General features: G+C 36.6%; 1 protein-coding gene across 2 annotated transcripts in view; it reads right to left on the bottom strand.

Moving 5' to 3' along the window:
• LOC144976168 (uncharacterized) overlaps positions 1-24,384 on the bottom strand; it is a 261,417-nt gene that overhangs the window by 44,781 nt on the left and 192,252 nt on the right. Inside the window, exons 5-6 of one of the 2 annotated variants that reach the window (XR_013646054.1) lie at positions 23,123-23,196; positions 8,927-9,182 (exon numbers count right to left, since the gene is read on the bottom strand). Coding sequence is in view for 1 of the 2 variants with exons in the window: in XM_078920349.1 (XP_078776475.1) it covers positions 9,123-9,182 (60 nt within the window). In the remaining variant the exon portion in view is untranslated. Of the gene's footprint in view, positions 1-8,926; positions 9,183-23,122; positions 23,197-24,384 lie in introns of those variants that run through there. The other variant, XM_078920349.1, reaches the window with a different exon arrangement.

The raw sequence follows: 24,384 nt of genomic DNA, 5'->3' as shown, positions 1-24,384 counted from the left end.
TTGTTCGGACAGATGTCCCCCCTGAAGCATTGAGATAATTCCCGGTTCTCACCCAGACTACTAATATATTATTGGTATTTCATGGAATCAGGATTTATCTATGTACCGTCAAGTCTCTCCTCGTTATTGCTATCAGCTAGGATAGAAATTGCAGGAAAATTAAACCCCAAGGCTAGAATACTTAAAGATTCCTGCGCTCTTGTTTTTTTAAATATTTTATTTTATTTTTTTTTAGTTGTAGTTGAAATTTCGGATGCATTCCTGGCCCAATCGTAGCATGAGATTGCGAGTATGCGGTGGAAATAAAGTTCGGATTCTGAAACTCAATGGTATAATATTGTTTAGTTTAATTCAGAAAAATGAGTGGAGGAGGCACTTATGTTGATAATAACAAGAAATGATGTGAGTAGGAAAGTGCCAGAAGACAACAGAGAATAAGAAACTTCGCGGCGGCGATGGGAGCTCGAGCCCGTCACCTGACTGGTACGACAACTCTGCCTGGCCGTGGAAGATCGTAACTCGACCGCTTGAGCTGATGTTTTTATTCTCTGTTGTCTTCTGGTACTTTCCTAGATCTACTCACTTCATTTCTTGTTATTGTTTCTATTATAAACGGAAGAAAGTTGACGTCACTAAGATCGTTATTATTTTAAGACAGCCTGTTAGTGATTTGTTCTTACTGAATTATATCAATCAGACTATAAAGGTATATTACACAATTTTGTATGTTGGTATGTTTGATTTGGCTGGCGAATGTTGTGAGTATTTTTCTTAAACACATAGTGTAAATTCTTCCCCCAAAAAAGTTTCTGATTTAACTTTGTGTGTGTGTGTGTGTGTGTGTGTGTGTGTGTGTGTGTGTGTGTGTGTGATTGAATACTACTAGTCGTTTAGCATATATTGATCAAGTCGATGCTTGTCAATCTGAGGTCACACATTGTTTTTGTAAGCTTGATATCATTACCCGTTACTATTTATAGGAAGGAAAAGAATATTAAGATACTGATTTTAAAGAATTATCTTCATCAAGTCCATTCTTCCAAGGAAAGAAGCAAAGACTATAAGGCTGTATTTTGCAGGCTATCGCGAAAGCCTCATACTTATTTTTAACACTTACTTCACTATCAGCACTCTTAATTTGACCCCACTAAAGCCCTTTGACCAATAAGGGTTAATAAAGAGATTTGGAGTCGGGGGGAAAAGACACTATTTGATTGGCTCAATGTGGGGGAGAAGGTAGGGTGGAGGAAAGGGGAAGGCAAATCATTTCCCGCCCCTCGTTTCACCGTGTTACGATGCTTTATCGATAGTTAGGTTTCATCAAATCTACCAGTATTCGGAACCCGACAGCGAGGAGGTTTCATCAACCAACATTATCGTCCTATCTTCAAAATGATATCATTATTATTTTAGATGAGGGACGAAATTCTATTAGCAAAATAAAGGGAGAGAACTCTCACGAAGACACTCATTACAGTGATATACGGATAAAGCTTACCGGGTCTGATTTTCATCTAGCACTAGCTTTATTAGTTTCTTAGAAACCTTTTGAGTAGGACTGTTGTACAGTGACGAAACACCTTTTTCTTTTGTCCAGAAAACTTCTGGATTATTATTTTCACCGCTATATCGGATTTATTGCACGGATACATTTCAAAAATTAAAGATTCCACACAGTGGATAAATGGAAAAAAAAACCTCACAACACTTGGACAAAGCATTAGTCTCATAACGGCAGGGGACCTTGAAAATCTGAGAACCCTAGCAGAGGACCGGCAATATTGGAGACACCTCACACAGGAAATACTGGAAACAGCCAAGGCGACCCGATCTTTCGGTCGAGACGCGAAAGGCATCTAAGTCAAGTATACATTTCACACCTATTTCTATTCTAGTGGGTAGAACAAAATTGCGCACCAAAATTTTATGCGTTGTTTTAATTCCGCTCAATTTGGAACTCCTTAGTTACATATCGAACGCCTTGTTTTGGTTTACTTTCCAACATTTTTCTACAGAGAAGACCTAAAAATATATCCGTCGTCTATCTGGAATTTAGTAATGTATTTATGTCTTTATTGTTTTTTTGTAGTTGGCTGAAGAAAGGTTTTGAGCCCGAGAAGTTCCATGTTTGGTATTTTTGTTCTTTTTTTGAAGCTGTTATATTCAATTTTGTTTAATTACTTTTGTCCAGAAAACTTGTCGTTCTTGTCATTGGAATGCGATGGCCAGCGATTGAGTCCCTTAGTAGTTATGGTCAATGCAGTGAACACTATGATATTAAGTAAAACTCGGACGTAGGCCTAGTCTGGAAAAACCAATATTTTAAAATTTGGCCAGAAAACTCGTCCTTCAAATATCGATCAATTTAGATGACTCTCACCTTGGCAAAAACTCTCAAACCGAAGTTCGAGGTTTGAGAGTTAAAAAAAAAAATTAATACATTTTTTTCCAGACAGAGACAATGCTGTTACTGACCAGGTACTCATTTTACATCTGAGTAAGGTGAGAGAAATTCAGTAAAGACCCTTTTCCAAGGACTCAACTAGGCGCCGAAGGAGCCGAATCCATTATCTTTCGATCCGAAAGCGAGTGTCATACAACAAGAACGCACAGCCGCGCAGCGCAGTGAACACTACAATGGGGACAACTCGCATAAATACAGCATATCTAATGTTTTGATGATTTCTACGAATAATTAAAATTCATAAAACTGTTATAGAACCATAAGCCTCAATACTGGTATTCTAGTTTCTTATGTATAAGATCTTGTAACTATTAATCTAGTCACTGATCAAGGGACTAAATTACGTACCAAACGCATTCACTCATTATCAATAATTTTAGAGAACTCTCCTTTTTGTGAAAAACTCTCAAACCGAGACTTCATTACCTACTGTTTCCATTCGTATATTTTGTCACAATCTCTTGTTATTTTACATCATGAACGAAACGCTTTCTGTCCAAACTGTAAAAACGATGTTCTGTCAGATTTTGGCAAAGGGATAGCACTGGTTATTGTCTGGTCCAGTCGTTGAAAGAGTTGTCGTTCGTGTTTATTTTATTTTCAATCAGTTATCCATTCCGTACGTGAGTAAAATGTCTAGCTCGGGGTACGGCGTCGATAGCCAGGCCGAGAAGACCGTGTCTCGTCTTACAACAAAGTCAAGGGATATTGGACTCTGTCCAAGACCTGATAATACCATAGACCCCGTTGTTTTTTTTTTTTTTTTTTGGTTTTGTTTGTTTGTTTTGTTTGTTTTTTTTTTGTTTTTTTTTTTACCATGGATCAGGTAAGCCGCCATACACCGTTACGACACTCACTCGGCGTGGGTGTGGATTAGTACCTAGCTTTAACCTTTTTTTTTTTTTAGCTTTGTGCGGCTATGTGGTCTAGTGGTATGACACTCACTTTCGGATCGGAAGGTCGTGGGTTCGAGCCTCGCGTTCGGCGCATAGTTGAGTCCTTGGAGAAGGCTCTTTACTCACATTCTCTCAACGTTCTCAGGTGTAAAACGGGTACCCGGCCGTTAACAGCGTTGTCTTTGTCCAAACAAAAATTTGTATTATCGCCTAACAGGCGTCATGTCCCGTTCTAAATGTTACGTGTTGCTGTTGGCCAGGGACCCCTTGTAAAGCGCTTTGAGCACTTTTAGTGGATATTGCCCTATATAAAAGCTCAAGTTGTTTTTTTCTTTTTTTTTTAAAACCAGTTCAGTTAAATGCCATACTCTGGAAAAAAAAATATATTTCAAAATTTGGCCAGAAAACTCGTCCTTCAAATATTCAAATTAGTCTTTTTTTCATGATATATCTATTGTTTTTACCACACCTTCAACTTACTTTTAAATGTGACAACTAGACATCAATACCATGTTTAAAAAGAATGAAAATTATGATGAATTTGGCATCCCACAAAGTGGAGAAAAATTTAAGGGTTGCGTACACTTTTAGTTTTTCCTGTGACGGAGAAATATGAAGGTTGTTGTTGAGGCTTGGGCCATAGCTTTCTTCAGTGCTACATTTTTAATGAACATGCTGTTTTTGGCCATATTTAAAATAATTTTTGTGTAAAACACTGAAATAGCCCATAAGTTTAGATATGACACTTCATGAGATTACTGACAAATTGTTTCAACTTTCTGTGAATCTATATAATATTTACAAATTGAAAGCTTGTGCACATAGTTTGATAGTATATTCAATTTCCTTCAGTTTGATACCCAATTTGCATATATTTGAATTAATATTGTAGTCTCCAGAGCCTTTGAAAGAAATGTTGTCTCTTTTTTGCAAGGGGACACAACTCACTTTTTTCAAAGGGCCATAAATCTCTTAAATGACACATTTTTACGGTAACAGTGGAATTTGTATGGCCAATAAGTTCTATTATTTGAAAAACATAGTGGCATAAACTCCCAAAGGGGGGGGGGGGGGGGGGGGGGGGTCCCAGTGGCCTAAGCACTATATTGATCGATTTAAATTACTCACATCTTGGCAATAAAAAAAAAATAATTAAAACAAAACAATCTCAAAGCTGGGACTTTGTGAGGTCGCAGCTTTGAGAATTTTTGCCAAGATAAAGGTCATTAAAATCAATCAATATAATATGATGGAAGAGTTTTCTGGCCAAATTTTTAATACCTACATGTTTTTTTCCCCTCCAGAGTACGGCAGTTAACCGGATAATAGGCTGTGACAGATAATGCAGATTGATGAACTTTGTCAAATAGGGAATGGGGGTCCATAATAATATAGTAATTGGATTCAATAGTCTGATGTCACGTCGCCCAGCAACGGCGGCCGTCGTGGTTCTAAATAAAGATGATCGGTACTTTTTATTCTTCATGCTGGCTAGAACTTTTCATATGTCTTGTGATCAGAATGTGTAAAAGTCAAAACATGATCAGATTTATAATGTTTTTTTTTCCCCCTGGATTCGCTTTTATGCTTGTCGGAAAATTATTTCATAAGGGCGTCCGCCATTGTTCCGATAGTTTAGAGCCAGTTACTAAGCTACCATGAGTCATTACGAGGGAAGTGACGTTACGACTGTTGAAGCGTATTTGAGGGAACAATTGAATAATTGCAATGCAGAATAAACTACAAATAACTGAACAAGTATGTATGAAAGGTCCCGGACAAAGCAAGAAAGAAAAATACAAGAAAGAAACTATCCCATACAATTTCTAGATAGTATTTCTTTCTTCATATATGTGACCCATCGCCTCAAAACGGTATTATGTTGGAACAAACCAGATGCTTAAAATCCAAATTTAATGTGTAACTGGTCAAAAATATAAATTGTTGGCATTAGCACCCCAAAATATGGTTGCCATTCTCCTCAATGACTCATATAACTCAACACAAGTCTGATATTTCTGGCTATAAATTCAATTTTCAAAATATTAACCAACCAGACTTAATAACGTTTTCAGACGAAGGGTCACATATTTTTCTTTCTTGTTTTGTCTGGCACCCTTGATACACACTTGTTACTTGTTCAGATCTTTATCATGCATCGGTGCCTGCTCTTTATTTTTTAAAATTTGATAGAGTAAACGAAAATTTGTGATTGAAAGGGCGGGTTAGAATTTGTGTCGGAATGTGTGCATCAGAATATTTGTGTCGGAAGGCGTCCATAAAAATGTGTGTGTGTGTGTGTGTGTGTGTGTGTGTGTGTGTGTGTCGGAATATAATGTGTGCATATAATTTGTGTGTCGGAATGTGTACATCAGAATTTGTAAGTTGGGATTTGTGCATTAGAATTTGTAAGTTGGGATGTGTGGATCAGCATGTGTGTGTGTGTGTGTGTGTGTGTGTGTGTGTGTGTATGTGTGTGTGTGTGTGTGCCGGAATACGTGGATTAGAATGTGTGTGTCGGAATGTGTGAGTCATACATTTTGGGTCGGGATAATGTGTGCATTAGAATTTGTGTCAGAATGTATGTGTTTTTCATTCCTAATGTACAGTAACGGTGATAAGAAAATAGTGCCTTTTGTATCTCTTGCTCTCGATACAGAACCAAATCCAGATCTAGAACCATTTTTAGATTTAGAACCAAATCCAGATCTAGGGCCACTTCCAGTTCTAGAACCAAATCCAGGTCTAGAACCATTTCCAGATATAGAACTAAATCCAGATCTGGAACCCAATCCATATCTAGAAGCATATCCAGATCTAGTACTAAATTCATTTCCAAAACTAAATCCAGAGATAGAACTATTTCCAAATCTAGAACCAAATCCAGATCTAAAATCATTTCCAGATCTCGACCCAAATGCATATCCAGAACCAAATCCAGAACTAGAACCAATTCCAGATAAATAACCAAATCCAGATAAAGAACCAAATCCAGATCTAGAACTAAATCTAGATCTAGAACCAAATCCATATCCAGATCCAAACTTTTTGGTGAATAAATAAATGCGACTGATTCAATCAAAACATAATATTTTTGTCAATATTGTGTGTTGAATATGAAGAAGAAATGAAAAGAAAAAAGTTTTTGTACCTTCCTGATTTCTCCACACCTTCACTTCAATGAGGTGATTTCTTTATTCTGTATTTAAGACCGACGTCGTGCCAAAAGGTTTTCGTAACATTCGCCACAAAAAAAAAAAAAAAAAAAACAAAAAAAAACAAAATTCAATACTAACTTGTATTGAAAAACCATGGAAAATTTTCTTTTTCATCATTGTCTTTGAGTTGAGTAATGAAAAAGAATAGACCATAACTGACAGTCTAGTGAGCATCAATAGAATAGCAGACACGGTTTCTCGAAGGTTTGAAAAAAAGATGGATGTTTTGTCCATACTTTTCGACACTTTACAACTTATTACAACTATAATATTGATGCTGTAAACTAGTTAGAGTTTATATTTTTATTACTCAACCCAGAGAAATGGATAATAACTATTTTTTCATGGTCTTTATACATAGCTTAATATTTAGAGTGGCAAATTTACGTGTCGCTATGTGGTCTAGTGGTATGACACTCGCTTACGGAAGGTCCTGGGTACGAGCCTCGCTCGGCACATAGTTGAGTCCTTGGAGATGGCTCTTTACGCACATTCTTTCACCGTACTCAGGTGTAAAATGAGTACCTAGTCGTTAACAGCGTTTTTCTGTCCGAAAAAAATTGTAAATTCGCCTAACAGGCGTCATGTCCCGTCGTCCTAAATGTTAAATGTTGCTGTTGGCCAGGGACCCCTTGTAAAGCGCTTTTGAGCACGTTAAGCGGATATTGCTCTATATAAAAGCTCAGTTTTTTTAGAAAGACATTTAGATGCAGCTCTTATTTTATATTCTTCCTATTTCCTCATCAAATGATCTACGTTCAATTTAATCAACTTAATATTATAATGTTTTTTTTTTGTAAAGTCATAATTTAAGTTATAGAAAATGATCTGCGACCAAAGTGTAAATTATGTATATTGTTTACTATTATATCTGGTGTTTCTTTCTCCCTAGAGAGAGAGAAAGATATATATATATATATATATATATATATATATATATATATATATATATAGAGAGAGAGAGAGAGAGAGAGAGAGAGAGAGAAAGTGAGAGAGAGATATATATAAAGAGAGAGAGAAAACGCTTTTAAATAAATAAAAAATAAATAAATAAATAAATAAATAAATAAATATAAATGGATTTGAAATATATTTTAGACAATAAAGCTATCAATACGACGTCAATCCTTGTTGCCAATGAAGATGTCAACTATAAATCACCGGCTTTCTATTTCAAGGAAAATCATTATAAGTAACAACTCCTCTCGTGTGAACGTCGTAAGTAATATATTCATAGGATCCGAGCAGGAATGGCAGTAGGAGCATCAAGCAATAGTGATTTCTATGCTTTATGCTTTATTGGACAGCGCGGCCAGCGGCACGCTCTTTGCTTCGTACCCGAAAGGTACCGAGTTCAATCACCCGCCGCTACGATGTGTGGCCTTGAGCAAGTCACCTCGCCGTAGCTCAGTTTGCGGCGCTGCACTGCGGCTGGCACCTGGGTTATTCCTGTCTTCCATTGGAATAGACCCTAGAGACAAATTTCCCATATGGCATGAATAGAGGGAATTCTATTTTTTTATTATTTTATTTTATTTATATCTAATAATAAATAAATAAAATCCCCTTTCTTCATCCCATGGGGAAAATCGAATCACATATTCGAATAGACTGGATAAAATGTTTGATTTTATTTTTTAATTATCTTTATACTCTTCAACAGTCGTAACGTCACTTCTTTCCTAATGACGCATGGTAACTTAGTAACACTGGCTCTAAACTATCGGAACAATGGCGGACGCCCGTATGAAACATTTCCCCGGCGAGCATAAAAGCTATCCAGAGGAAAAAAACATAAATTTGATCATGTTTTGACTTTTACACATTTTGATCACAAGGCATATGAATAGGTCTAGGCAGCATGAAGAATAAAAAGTAATGATTTTCTTTGTTTAGAACCAAGATGGCCGTCGTTGCCGGGTGACGTGACATCAGACTATTGAATCCTATTGTTAGGGCCGACGTTATTCACATTTGATGGGATGGGGGTTCAATACTTATTTTACTGATTATCTCCCTCCTTTTGGTTGCGCCTTTAAAATTATACAGTACATACTGCACACTACTATGATAGTAAGGAACCTTTTTGTGTTTGGCAAAGCGTTCAAGTTCAGTCAAACTTTAGTTTTCTACGTCAATGGAAAGGGAGAAAATTGATAGCAAACGTTCATTTATTGATGAAGCCAAATTTCAAAATGGACATCTTTTATACTTAAGATTACCATTTTAAAAATTTGGCATTGAACAACTAGAGTAGTAAATCAGATCTATAGAAAATGACGAAAAAAGTGATAAAAAAAAGACAAGATTTTGTCGATCAGGAAGATCTAATAGATTCAATCACTTACCAGGCTGATCGAGTTAATGTGATATCCCTTGAAAATGTGGTTGTTATCGTCATGAAACTGTGGTCGTTGTCGTCATCGACATAAAAACCTTCAGATTGTGGTTGTTGTCGTACTCAATACAAAAACGCTTTAAAATGAGGTGTTGTCATCATTATCATAAACATATTATAATCCCTCCACTATACAATGACAGAGATTAAATGGAATTCGTTTGCTGAAATGGCATGCCTCTTCGACCTCCGTAGGTTGACTTGTTCTGTAAAAAGAGCAAACATTTTTGTGTCATAAATAGGCCCATAAGCCTCAAAACGGCCTTTAGTTGCCTAGAATTGGAATCTTGAGCTTGATTTTTAATATTTCAATTAAAATAATAATTGCCATTATTCTAAAGAATAAGTTTTACAATATAATATAATAAAGTGAGGCTATGTGGTCTAGTGGTATGAAATTTGCTTTCGGATTGAAATCCCACTTTGAGCGGGAAATTGTTGAGTCCCTGAAAAAGACATTTTACATTTTACTCTCATTCTTGGGTGTAAAATGAGTATTAAACTACCATTAACATGTACAATCTAGAAACATTAGTTTTGATACTACGTCTATAATTTGTCTCAGAAAAATGTAATAAATAGGCATGGGGTAAAAGTAACCCAGGTAAACTACGGATATAGTCGGTGTTAGGGTTGAGTGCGTAAACGAGATAACGAAACTTGACTTTAAATTCTTAATCTTATTTTAAAGTTTAAAAACAAACTTCTTAATTTCACCAAAATTATATAATTAAGGCCTAAAACTAAAATTTTAAGAAAATAGATTCATCCCGACATAACACTATTTTGAAATAGTTGGTCACATATGAGAAATCCCCCCCCACCCCCCCTGCCCCCCCCCCCCCCCCCCCCCCCCCCCCCCCCCCCCCAACCGCCAAAGAAAAAAAAGCGGCCGAGATAAAGGTGCTTTAAATTACGTTAGCGTTAGCAAACCAATGTGGAACAAAAGTGTGTGTTAATAAAACTGGTTCCAATCTCATTGAAAGTGTAAAACCACTCTTCCTGAGAAGTGAATACATACTCTATGTAAATGGTCTTCTGGTTCCAGAGTGATGACATGTTATTTTCCTGTCTAACTATGCGATGATCCTCAATAAAGATCATACGTTCTCGCTCTGTAATATTAAGAATCTGCCTATACATCCCGCTGCAATTGTAGCTATGCCCTCTTATGATTCAATATATAACCTATTCATGATTAGTCCTCCTTCGGGAAGTACTGGTCGCATGCACGCTTCCAGTTTGGAACCGGAAGAATTGAATGTGTGACGTCACGACTTCCCTTGCCTAATTAATGCAGTTATTAGAATGTATTCAAAATTATGCACTCTGATAGCAGGTTACAAACTGTAAAGATGATCATTTACACAACAATCATTCATTGGGGATATCACAATATGTTCTGCTTGTATTCCTGATAGAATATATATCTAAATGAGTTTGACGAGAGAGAAAAGGGAGATAGAGAAAGAAAGAAATAAAAATAAGAAAAAGAAAATGAGGGAGGAAGGAGAGAGAGTGAGAGAGAGAGAGAGAGAGAGAGAGAGAGAGTGGGAGAGAGAGAGAGTGGGAGAGAGATAGTGTGTGTGTGTATGTGTGTGTGAGAGAGAGAGAAAGAGAGAGAGAGTGTGTGTATGTGTGTGAGAGAGAGAAAGAAAGAGAGGGAGAGAGAGAGAGTGTGTGTGTATGTGTGTGTGTGAGAGAGAGAGTGTGTGTGTATGTGTGTGAGAGAGAGAAAGAAAGAGAGGGAGAGAGAGAGAGAGAAAGAGAGAGAGAGAAAGAAAAAGAGAGAGAGAGAGAGAGGGAGAGAGAGAGAGAGAGAGAGAGAGAGAGAGAGAGAGAGAGAGAGAGAGAGAGAGGATGGTAGACCTATTTTCCAATACCAAGGAGACTGTTTTTTTGCCAGAGGATGTCAAAGAACAAATAACAAGATGTGACGACGAGGAAACCCGTCCAATTCGTGGCCAGAGTCAACACACTCAACAACCACTTTATTCTTTCCACCTATATTTGCTGTAATGCCGCATTCTGACAAATTACATTTCTAACTTTTGACCAAAGACTATTCCCCTTCCAAATATTATGGATAACTCCAAGTTAAGTCAAAAATAGTCTAAATTAAGACACACGGAGTTCTCGGGTTAGATTATTTTGACAAGTTGGAAGTCACCTTGATCGGTTTATATTTGAAGTAAAAGTTGTTGTTTTTTAAAAAAAAAAAAAAGAAAACATTGTTTTCTTGAGATGCAGCTGTATAGAAAGTCAGTGCAAATGTACCATGACAAAAACAAAGTTTCCCCGCCCCCCCTACCCCAACCCCCCCCCCCCCCTTTTTTTATCACTTCGGCCAGAAAGAAATACGTCATCAATGCCCCAAAAAAATCAGATTGCTCGATGTGTATAAACCTTAGAGAGTCTTGAAAAGTCTTAAGACTTTTTGACAAGCGAGGGGACATCTTGTTCTATGTGATATAATACAATGTCATATAGCACATATTAAAAACTTAAGTTATAAATGGCACTTCACAGTAACTAACCATCAATGAATCGATCTTTCATGGAACCTTCTCTCGCCAAATTTTCAAAATATGCGTTATGTCATTGCATGCAAAATGTTGAACAACATAACGAGGACCGTTGGCTATTTTACAAGGCCGCATCGTGATTTCATCTGCTTCCTGTATTGACATAAAAGATTGACCAAGATTTCTGGAGCATTTTTTTGCTCCAAGTCAAATAGTCACGAGAAAAGCTGAAGTGAAAAATGGAATAATATGTGACTAGACTTCTGAATTAACACAAGCCTCCCCCCCCCCTCCCTCACACCCACACGCATACACACGCGCGGGCACGCGCATTCACTAATACCTCAAATTGAAAGTTTTAAAAATGTGTGAGCCTTTTTGTGAATAAATTATTATGGATGGTTATTTTCGTTGGAAATAAATCAGATTTGCCTCCTGTCGGTAATAACAATAGAAATTATCATTTGAACGACATCCACATATCGGTTGATGATATTATAAAAATAAATTACAGTTAGATACTTTTAAGAGCATGGGTCTTGATCACATCCTCTCTTATTTTTTTAAAGGTAATTGCTTCTGACATTTTCCTACCCCTTTTAATAATTCTAAACAAATCTCTGATGGGGGACATGCGCAATAATATGATTGGAAAATGGCCAATGTAATTGTAATTTATAGAATATATCGAACCATAAATCTACTTAGACATCTATATACTATGTAGCTTGATTGGATCTAGTTTAAAAGATCATATTTCTAAATTTCTCAAAGCCCAGATTGTTAATGTGGGTTTCAAAGCATGAGGTAATACAACATCCAATTAATTATTATTTTTTAGAAAAAAATGAAATTGACATCTCCTAATGCGTTCCCCTTAAATCCAATTACCTCGAAACAAGCTTGATGGGAGGTATATTTAACAGATAATCTATCTTTTCTTTTTTATATAGAATAAATTCGTGTTTATCTAGATTAATTAGTTCGTTAAAAACAATTACCACACGTGCGAACAAGAGCACTTACTCCAGTTGGCATGAAATCTAGCAGAAAATTAAATAGTTGAACAATGTTCATTAAATTTTTATCCCCACGAATGGAACGCAGTAAAAGTTCGTTGGCCCTGGTGTCAAAAAAAAAAAAAAAAAATAAATAAAAAGAAGGTGACAAAGGATACATTTTGAAATAAGTTTTAACTTAACGGGGATCATGATAGTCAAATTGGTATAGCACTGGCTTCGCATCCAAATGGATGAGTATCGGATTCAGTCCGATTTTTTCTAACTCCATCCCCATCCCTTTCCACGCAGCAGTCATTGGTTTTCTAGTTTTGTTAGATCTGGGTGAACGTATTTCGTGAACAGTGAGCATCCTATCCACATGGTATAAATAAATTGTAATATCGGATATCGTATAATAGGCGTCAGGTAATTGTAATATCGGATATCGTCTATTAGGCGTCAGGTCTTGTAGGTTGTTGTTGGCCTGGGACCCCATGCAAGGCGCTTTGAGAATCATTAGTGGATATTGTCTATGTAAAAGTTCAAGTATTTTTTGGGTTTATCTTTTTGAAAATGGTGATGTCAGTTTAACGCTGGTTAGATAGAGTGAGATGAGATATCAGAGACATAATTCATAATGGGGACTATCTATATTACCTTTCCGTGTGCTCGAGGTCATTGGTTACATTACTAACTGTACTCACAGTAACACACACACATAATGAAAAGTGTTCACAGCTTATGAAATACGATTGGTCATTTTATTCAGCTTCACACATGGGGATGTTTACAACTTTCATAAACAAAGTAGCGTGTTTACATTTGTCAAGACATATCCATAAGCTTACTGGCTCTGACATACTCCTTTAGCATAAGGCTATTTCAACATATTTCATATAATTCGAAAAACGGAAATCCTATATTCAAAATTATCAATTATTAATTAATTATCTATAGCGTTTGTACTCAGTCAGTGTGTGACCTGCAGGTCAAATGTTCGAGTCCCGTTGTAGATAGCTTCAAATTGCGTCATTTGAAAACAATCTTAACAAACATTTTCTCACCACACTCATGTGCAAAATGTAGATTTCTCGTTAAAAACAAAAAGAAAATGTAATATCTACAGATTTATTTTTAAAGACCTAAATTCCACAGTATACTTATTTACAGGTCTGATAACCCAGGTTGTTATGGCCTCATTGTTCTAATAGAAATACTCTCAAGCCACCGCAAAATATTCTCCATTTCAATAATTAAAAAAAAAGAAAATGAGCTATATATAGAGACAGCAACATTTAACAAGTAGGACGAGACATGATGCCTGTTAGGCGATATTACAATTTTTCGGACAAAGACAACTCTGTTAATGGCCAGGTACTCATTTTACAGCTTTTCCAAAGACTCAACTATGCGCCGAGCGCGAAGCTCGAACCAAGGACCTTCCGGTCCGAAAACGAGTGTCATACCACTAGACCACATAGCAGCAATTTTGAAATAAGCCCATAATTGCGTCCGGTTATTCTGACCTGCAAATATGTTTATGTTGACTTGAAGCATATATTATTATGGTGGCTTCTGCGCAATGATATAAAAGCCCACTTTTAGACAATATCATGCGCTATGCGCTTAAACGATTTCCTTAATTTTCTAATGTGTTCTTAGCACCTGCTAAGATAGGATGCAGTCAGCCTATTAGAATTTTACACCAATTTCAATGCTGCTTCATACTGGGAATAGCTCAGAATTTCACATCCATTTCAAATAGGACTAGTTAGATAAATTTGTGTAAAATGCCTTTCTTTAAAAATGCATATCTCTGGGGGCATCATCATCATCATCATCATCATCATCATCATCATCATCATCATCATCATCATCATCATCATCATCATCATCATCATTATCATTATTGTTATTATTAATTATCATTATATTTAGTGTTATCAACATCATCATCAGTATTCTCATTATTATCATCGTTAATATCATCCTGTATTCTGAAATCCAACCGTGTAAGAATCTGTCTGTATTACACATAATGTGTAAGGGAGGGGGGGTGGGGGGGGGGGGGCGGGGATATGATTTAAGGAGAAAAAAAATGTATTCTCAGAACAAAGTATGAAGATTATGGTAGGGCTAATGACATGCGGAAATCTTTATTTGTCCGATCAAAGCAAAGAGCTCTAACCTGTATGATCTAAACAACCTATCAAAAGACTTCAACAGTCATAACGTCATTTCCTTCCTAATGACGCATGGTAACTTAGTAACACTGGCTCTAAACTATCGGAACAATAGCGGACGCCGTATGAAATATTTCTCCGGCGAGCTTTAACGCGTATCCAGAGGAAAAAAACCCCATCAATTTGATCATGTTTTGACTTTTACACATTCTGATCACAAGGCATATGAAAAGGGAATGAAAAGTTCTAGCCAGCATGAAGAATAAAAAGGAATGATTTTCTTTGTTTAGAACCAAGATGGCCGCCGTTGCCGGGCGCGTGACATCAGACTACTGAATCCAATTAGAATGAATCTCTATCAAATAAATCGACGATCATGAAAACATATTTATTTATTTATTCAGCACTTTCCCAAAACATCACATAAGGCTGTGTTAGGTCTTCCAATTGGTCTTCGGAAAACATTTACCATTATATCCACATAGCACAAGTCGTCAGCTATAGATAGTATGCGCTTGGCGAAGAAGCTCATAACATTGCCATCCGGAAGTAACTATCTATAGATAGTATGCGCTTGACAAAGAAGCTCATAACATTGCCATCCGGAAGTAACTATCTATATATAGTATGCGCTTGGCTAAGAAGCTCATAACATTGCCATCCGGAAGTATAACGGACCAACACACAAAACTGTGTGTAATCCATGAACGTTTATAGTCGGGTTAATACAGTTCAGTGAGCATTACTCATAAACGCGGATGGCAAAAAACAATAACAAAGACCCGAGTGACGTCATCTTCGAACTATCTATACCCCGCTTTCACGTTAACAACCAAATCTCACTCTCCTTGTTGTTGAATATAAAATGGAACAAAATTGACGTCAGTCAGCTCTTCTAGACAGCCATAATATTTATGATTAGTTCTCACTAAATTCTATCAATCAGACCTTAAACTCTCAAGGTTACGCATAATTTTGTGTGTTAGTGGTCCATTTATATCCGGTTGGCGATGTTGTGAGTATTTTATCTAAACGCATAGCATGAATAGCCCGGCAATAGTAGGGAACGCTAGTGTTTATTTATCTTAACTTGATCACATGAATTGTCTACACTGACCAGTCCCCGAAAACAGGCCAGACTCTCTACAAATACCACCATGGATAAAATAGAATTTGAATAAATAAATAACAGCAGCAGCCTCTTATGGTTTTCACACTGCTATGTTATGACGATCCACCCAATCAGCAAAGACCGGTTCGCATTCGTGCACCGTCGCAAACCTGCCCGGTAGCATCGTCACAACACACCGTTCGACTAGATGCTCTGCCGTCTCAGGTTCTTGCCCACAGCGGGTACATGCTAACAGCAAACACCTGCTGTCAACATGCAGATATAGATTGTATGGGTTAGTATGGGTTTATGGGTTACATTGCCGTACGGAAGTGGAACGGACCAACACACAAAACTATGTATAACATTGAACGTTTATAGTCGGGTTAATGCAGTTTACTGAGAATTACAGGGCGGATGGCAAAAATCAATGACAAAGACTCGAGTGACGTCAACTTCGTTCTATCTATAAAATAAATATATGTGAGTAAAGAGCCTTTTCCAAGGACTCAACTATGCGCCGAGCGAGGCTCGAACCCAGGACCTTCCGATCCGAAAGCGAGTGTCATACCACAAGACCACATAGCCGTACGTTTACATTAAAACCGAATCTCGTCAATAAGAATAACAAACGAACAAAATGCAAGAAAAAAAAAACAACAAAAAAAACCCAATAAAACCACAACAACAACAACAACAACAACAACAACAACACCCCACGAAACAAATGAAAACAAAATCCAAAACAGCACCTCCCCCCCCCCCCCCCCCCAACAAAGAAAACCGCCAAAAAAAAAAACCAAAACCAAACAAATAAACTCAAAACCCTTCCAGTTCCCCGCTCCCCTAAAAAAATCAAGGAGGAGGAGGGGGAGGAAGAAAACTAATCACTGGGTTAATGACAATCCCTTAGAGATGTAATATGGAATATAATGGACCGAAAACCCCCCAGCACTGTCTTTATCGCAGCATGAGGCGTCCGTCAATAACATGGCCCGGCCCGTTCCTGCATACTCCGGGATGATGGCAGTTGTGATAATATCCATCTTAACAAGTTTAGGAAATGACGTAACTTGTTTTTCTTTCCGTAAATTAAAAAAACAAAAACAAACAAACAAAAAAAAAAAACAAAACAAAATAAAACCGGTCACAACCTCTCGCCTCAAAACGGTATTGTTAGGATTATTCTTATCGATTTGAAGTTTCGATATAATTTTTGCTTTATAGACATGTGCGCTTGGCTAAGAAGCTCACAACATGGCCATCCGGAAACGGATCATCACACAAAACTATGTGTAACCTTGAACGTCTATTATAGTTTGGTTAATACAGTTTAGTGAGAATTATTCATAAACGTGGATGGCAAAAACAATGTCAAAGACCTGAGTGACGTCATCTTCGTTCTATCTATAGAAGAGAGCACTTTATCAGGATAAAAATGCTGAAATTTTGAATTTACAGCCAGAAATATCAGACTTGCGTTGAGTTTTATATGCTTTATTGAAGAGAATGGATATTAGTGCTTAGGCCACTGGGACCCCCCCCCCCCTCCCCCCCCTTTGGGAGTTTATGACACTATGTTTTTCAAATAATAGAACTTATTGGCCATACAAATTCCACTGTTACCGTAAAAATAAGTGTCATTTAAGAGAGTTATGGCCCTTTGAAAAAAGTGAGTTGTGTCCCCTTGCAAAAAAGAGACAACATTTCTTTCAAAGGCTCTGGAGACTACAATATTAATTCGAATATATGCAAATTGGGTATCAAACTGAAGGAAATTGAATATACTATCAAACTATGTGCACAAGCTTTCAATTTGTAAATATTTTATAGATTCACAGAAAGTTGAAACAATTTGTCATTAATCTCATGAAGTGTCCTATCTAAACTTATGGGCGATTTCAGTGTTTTACACAAAAATTATTTTAAATATGGCCAAAAACAGCATGTTCATTAAAAATGTAGCCCTGAAGAAAGCTATGGCCCAAGCCTCAACAACAACCTTCATATTTCTACGTCACAGGAAAAACTAAAAGTGTACGCAACCCTTAAATTTTTCTCCACTTTGTGGGATGCCAAATTCATCATAATTTTCATTCTTTTTAAACATGGTATTGATGTCCAGTTGTCACATTTAAAAGTAAGTTGAAGGTGTGGTAAAAACAATAGATATATCATGAAAAAAGACTAATTTGTTCACAACCCAAGTGAAGCATCATTACCGAAGACTTTTGAACGAAATCGCATTGTTATATTATGAAGAATAATTGATACTCAAAAGGGATTCTTGATTCAAGATGCAGTAAGTACATAAAAACAATATCCTTATGTGTTTTGCAAACATGCTTTACTCCTTAACAGTTTGCACTGCTCACCAATTTATTACATATCCTCATCATCAGTAGCAAAATCCTCTTCGTCCTCTGAAGTGTCGTCAAGGAAATCACTGTCAAAGCTATCACTACCATCCTCGGCATATGTATCTTCGTCAGTACTGGTGCAGCTTTCTTCATACACAATTTCCTGCAACTCATCTGGAATGAAATCATCTTTGAACCACTTTACTTCCAATTCATTTGCAGAATTCTCTTGCCAACCGTTATCCTCTGGTTTTGGAATGCTAGGATTCTGGCACACTGCATTCCTCCAAATGAGAGTTTGAAAGTTGGCTCTTGATATGTGCAGTGACAATACTTGACTACAAGGAGGCATCTGACACAGATCAATTCCACCACTGCATGAGATGGTACCTTTCTTTCCTTTGAAACGCTGGCGAACTATGTCATACCTCACTTTGTTGACACTTGTGCATGAGGTTTTGCCATACAGCTTGCACACAAATGACTCTAACATGAGACAGTCATTACTCGAAACAGCTGCTGATGTTCCAAATCTGGAGAACAGAATTCTAAGATCTTCCTCCTTTTGAAGAAATTTTAGAGCTTTCAGCTTTCCTTGCCCAGCAAAGCAACTTGTTGTGTCACAGCCTGTGAATGCATGGACACCAAGTAATGCATCACACATCTGTTTAGACAAAGTCTTTGCTATCTGAGAGACATTGATTTGTCGCCTGTTGTTGCCACAGCCAGTATCAAAAATCAGGGTCTTTCCAATTGTCTCTGAGAATGAAAGGAGAAGTAAGAAGACATCCGTGTCTGGTGATCTGACAACAATTGTTTCACAGTTTGGTTGGCGGGAAGCATATTGACAGTGCAGTATAATTCGTGTGTCTGCCTCTTCCTGTGATGAGTAGAGATCTAGACAAGGTACAGCTGTGGTAAATTCATCCGTGTCACTGTAAAGTAAGGTGCATCTCTCTTCACAGACAAAGAAGATTTCCCTGTTTCTCAGTTTCTTTGCATATTCGTTACTTTCCCATTCCTTGAGGAGAAACCTGATAAGGGATCTTTTGTTATCAACGCAGCTGAGAAATGATTTCCAACGTCTGGGCACTGTTGTTGCAGATCCTCTTAACAAGTATGCATTATCTTCAGAAGATCCTCTCCTCAATCTCTCACAACCTTTGATTGAATCTTCTATGTAAGTATCAGTCACAAAGTGTACACAAGCTGCTTGTGGTAAGGAGGAAAATGTAAGTTTGGCTACTTCACCAAATGTATTTGGGATTGCTGACAGAGTTTGTAACAGTGCATTGCCATCAACAATGTAAACGGTGTTTTTTTTTTTTTTTTTGCATAATCCTCGAACATTAATGAATTGTCAGGCGTGAGCTTGTGCAACAGAGTTGCTTTGTTGGTCTTCAGAGGTAAACCATCTGATGAAGCCAGCGACCTTGGAGTAGGTGTTAGAGGATATTGAAGAACTTTTTGAAGATCAACACTGTGCTCTTGGGACAAAACAAGAAGCTGGCCAAATAAATTTATTTGTTCCTTGATTTTGACCACGTTCGTGTCTTTTTTCACTGTTACCACTTTCCTCAATGATGCAAATGTCTTGGTCTTGTTCCGTACTTTCCTGAGCGGACACTCTCTTTGAAGGCTTCATACTGGGAAAATAACTCAGCATACACAGTTGACTGGAGAATTTTATTAGCTGTATGGCTTGAAATTCCTTCGGTGAATTCCTTTATGTAAGACATGAGGTCTTTACTGAGTTTTGAATCCGTGTCCAGCTCAAATTTTGCAAGCAGAAGCCTCTCTAGAGCCTCCAAAATAGACATATGCACTCGTATAGCCCTGTTGTAGTTCTTTCCACTCATAACCCTATCCATAGAACCATGTGCACATAGCCCTGCTTCAGTCACAATTTCTTCAAAACCAGATCCACTTTGGAGCTTTCCCAGGGCACCAAGATATGACATTATGGTGTGAAAGACACCCAGGTGAATAATGACTGTTTTGTAAAGCTGTGGGTTTTGCCAGACAATATCGTAAGCTTTCTTTGCTACAGCAAGGTCAAATGTTACAAATATATATGGCTGACCAAGCTCTTGTGTTGCCTCCAAAGATAGTTGTAGCACCTTCTGTACTGTAGCTGCTTCAGTTATGGGATCATTGATGACAGGCATATATTCAACAATTGAAGGCATGTTGGTTTCATTTTCATTTTGGGGTTTGGAGTTGTTGATGAAAGCCAACCTTTCCAGCAAGGGAAACGTTCTCCGTCTGAATTCAACTTCATCCTACAGAACACCCACAGAAAATTATCTTGGTGCAGCTGTCTTTCTTGATTGTTTTCTACTGTTGTTGTAACACCCGGATTAATTTGTGTTATATGTCCCTGAAGCATGCCTGAATTGTGCTAGTGCAAAATCCCTCTTGTTTATTCATCCTGAAGGGAAACAAGTACACTGTAATAGATTTTTTTTTTCAAATTATAGAGAAAATGGCTATCAAAGATTTAAAAACGCTATATGGCTTTGTAAAATATTTTATGATATGAGGCAAAAAATGTGAAATGACAATAAAATTCCACTATTTATTGCATTTGAAGCAATTTTAGGGTGATAAACAATCATTTTATGCACAAAAATGAATTCACGAAAAATTGCACCCGATGACCTTTCAAGGGCCATAACTCCTGTAAATGATACTTAAAAAACTGTAACACCCGGATTAATTTGTGTTATATGTTCCTGAAGCATGCCTGAATTGTGCTAGTGCAAAATCCCTCTTGTTTATTCATCCTGAAGGGAAACAAGTACACTGTAATATATTTTTTTTTCAAATTATAGAGAAAATGGCTATCAAAGATTTAAAAACGCTATATGGCTTTGTAAAATATTTTATGATATGAGGCAAAAAATGAGAAATGACAATAAAATTCCACTATTTATTGCATTTGAAGCAATTTTAGGGTGATAAACAATCATTTTATGCACAAAAATGAGTTCACGAAAAATTGCACCCGATGACCTTTCAAGGGCCAGAACTCCTGTAAATGATACTTGAAAAAACTGTAACACCCGGATTAATTTGTGTTATATGTTCCTGAAGCATGCCTGAATTGTGCTAGTGCAAAATCCCTTTGTTTATTCATCCTGAAGGGAAACAAGTACACTGTAATAGATTTTTTTTTCAAATTATAGAGAAAATGGCTATCAAAGATTTAAAAACGCTATATAGCTTTGTAAAATATTTTATGATATGAGGCAAAAAATGAGAAATTACAATAAAATTCCATTATTGATTGTATGTGAAACAATTTTAAGGTGATAAACAACCATTTTATGCACAAAAACGATTTCACAAAAAATTGCACCTAATGACCTTTCAAGGGCCGTAACTCTCGTAAATGACACTTGAAAAAACGGTAACACCCGGATTAATACTCAAGATATATTGTTGTTTCAGAAAAACCATGTGGCGAAAACTCCCCCAGGGGGGGGGGGGGGGGGGGGGGGGGGGGGGAGGGTTTCGCCCACTGGCCCATGCACTATATCGTACTATAGCGTGCTAATAGCAATACTTCAAACCTTTTAGCATCTAGTTCATACCGAAATGATACTGGTTTTGAGACGGCGGGTCAGAAATATATATTTAAAAAATTAATGATGACAACAAACGAAAAAACAAGAAAAAGAACAAAAAAAACAACAAAAAAAAAAACAGATCGCATTTGATAATTTGTTTTAGAGTCATGAGACAATATATATATATTATATTCCAGTTTCTATATAGTAACACATACCAGCATAGAGAAGTGGAATTAAACAAATCACATTGAATAATCACGTATAAAAAATTAATAAACAAAGGTAAATATAACAGCCTCAAAAGGAAAAGAACAACATAACAAACTTAAAACGTTTCGAGCTCAAAACCTGTCTTTAAAAAAACAAAAAAAAAAAACAAAAAAAAAAAAAAAAAAACACAAAAAAACAAAAAAAAAAAACAAAACAAAACAACAACAACAAAGACTCAATGAAAACCTAATTTACTAAAAAAGCAGATAGATTAAAAAATATTGAGTCGCCGAGCTGGTTTTTTAAGTAAAGTATTTATGTTTGTTGGTGAAGTAGGGTTTTGAGCCCGAAACGTTCCGTGTTTGGTATTTTTGTTCTTTTTAAAAAAGTTGTTATATTCATTTTGACAGTCCACAGCTTCTAGCGGCTTCGTATCACTTTGACTTGTAATAATCAAGTCTAAAATAGAAAACGGTAGGGGCTGCCTGAAGCCGGTGATCGTAAAATACTAACGAAAGAGTCAAGAGTGAAAATGGAAAGGCTTCGTATGGGAACAAAACAGACAATGGACGTTTCGGGTACAAACCCTCCGTCAGCACAACAATACACAAATTAACGTGGCAAACAAATAAAATATAATGCAAAATAACTTGTATCGTCTGTACTCAATGGTGGTTGCAGTATGAATGAAATGTTAGCTAATGTAATATCGCTTATAACAAGTGTCATGACTTGTCCTTCATGGTAAGCATAGCTGTTTGCTGGGATTTCTATAAAGCGATTTGAGAACGTTTATTTGATATTGATATTGAACTATATAAATGCCCAGGGTTATACCTTCTTCTTCTTCTTCTTCTTCTAGGTTTCATGACTGGTCCAGGCTTCGGATACCGCATGAATTATCTCTCTCCATTCCTCCCTGTCTCTTGCTCTTGGATTGTTAGGTTGGTGAAGCCCTTCAGTTGGTCTATGAGTGTTTTTCTTTGTCTCCCCCGGGCGCGTTTACCTGGTATTTCCCCACAACTTGCCAGGTATTCATTCTTATCTTTCCTTACTATGTGTTATACCACGCGACCAAAAAAACCGCATTCTTTTAACAATAAATAAAGACTGAGGAAAATACGCGTGATAATAATTGAAGTTATTCTTGATTAAGAAACCATTGATAATATTAAACTTACCGTAATCAAGCTCCAATGTTTTGAATTTATTTCCAGATGTCTTAATCAGTGATGCAGTCAAGAAAAATCGTTTCCTGAAACAAAATGAAAATAAACCTAATATTAAGAATTAATGATTTATTAACTCTATTTCATCTATAAAGTGAGAAACAAACAAAAACAAATGATAAAGACAAACACCCATATCAAATAAAATAATTACTTCTGACATTAAAAATGTATACAAATATACCCACCTCTTCATTATTTCCGATGTGTTCAGTATTATTACATTATTACAGAGGCTATATTTGTATTGACATTTTCTTAGTAAATTATAATAACAGGGGGTAGCGTGGCTCAGCGGTGTGGTCTTTGCTTCGTACCTGAAAGGTACCGGGTTCGATCACCCGCCGCTGCGCCGTATGGCAATGAGCAAGTCACCTCGCCCTAGCTCAATTTGCGGCGCTGCACTGCGGCTAACGCCTGGGTTATTCCAGTCTTCCCTTGGAATAGACCCTTGAGACAAATTTCCCCCATGGGATGAATAAAGGGAATTTTATTTTACTTTTAATTTTTATTCAAAATCTAAATAATTTACTCATAGCATACATTTAACACGACATGGTAATTTTAAAATGTTAATTAATTTATTTTGATGAGAAAAAACTAAGGTATGGATAATTGCCAGATCATTATTGATACTGGTTCCCTCTCCACACTTTTTTCTAAATTTTCTGAATTTTTCTAAATCTTAAATTTATTTAGGAATTGTCAACTTAATTCACAATGCGCTTTTTAAATATTATATAAACATTATTTCAAGGACAAGGTTTCTTGACAAACTTTTATATACGCAATTTTTAATCTGAGAACGGCAACACTGATTTAAATGTTTTTTTGGTGTTTGTTGAAGATGAGTGTCGGGACCGAAACAACAGTACGTATTTAGCATTTTGATCTTTTTTTTATAAAGCTATTAAACTAAATTTTGCATTTTGTCGGGCTTTATTCTTGATAAGCACTGGGATATCTATATCTTTAAATTAAAAAAAAAATAAATAAAATAAAATAATAATAATAATGACAACAACAACAACAACAACAACAACAACAACAACAATAATAATAATAAACTTGATATCGCCTTGTTTGAAAATATGGAATTTATTTAAAACATAATCAAAATACGTTCTTTTATTTTCTATACAGATGCTAGATGGAGAAGCAGACAATGAACAAATAATGTTTATATTATTATCAAAGACAGGCCTAATTCAGGC

This window comes from Berghia stephanieae, chromosome 7, assembly GCF_034508935.2.
Source record: "Berghia stephanieae isolate SIO BIC M18660-M18661 chromosome 7, UCSD_Bste_1.3, whole genome shotgun sequence".
Lineage (NCBI taxonomy): Eukaryota > Metazoa > Mollusca > Gastropoda > Nudibranchia > Aeolidiidae > Berghia > Berghia stephanieae.
Note: the sequence above shows the minus strand (reverse complement) of the source record. Positions and strands in the feature narration are given on the sequence as shown.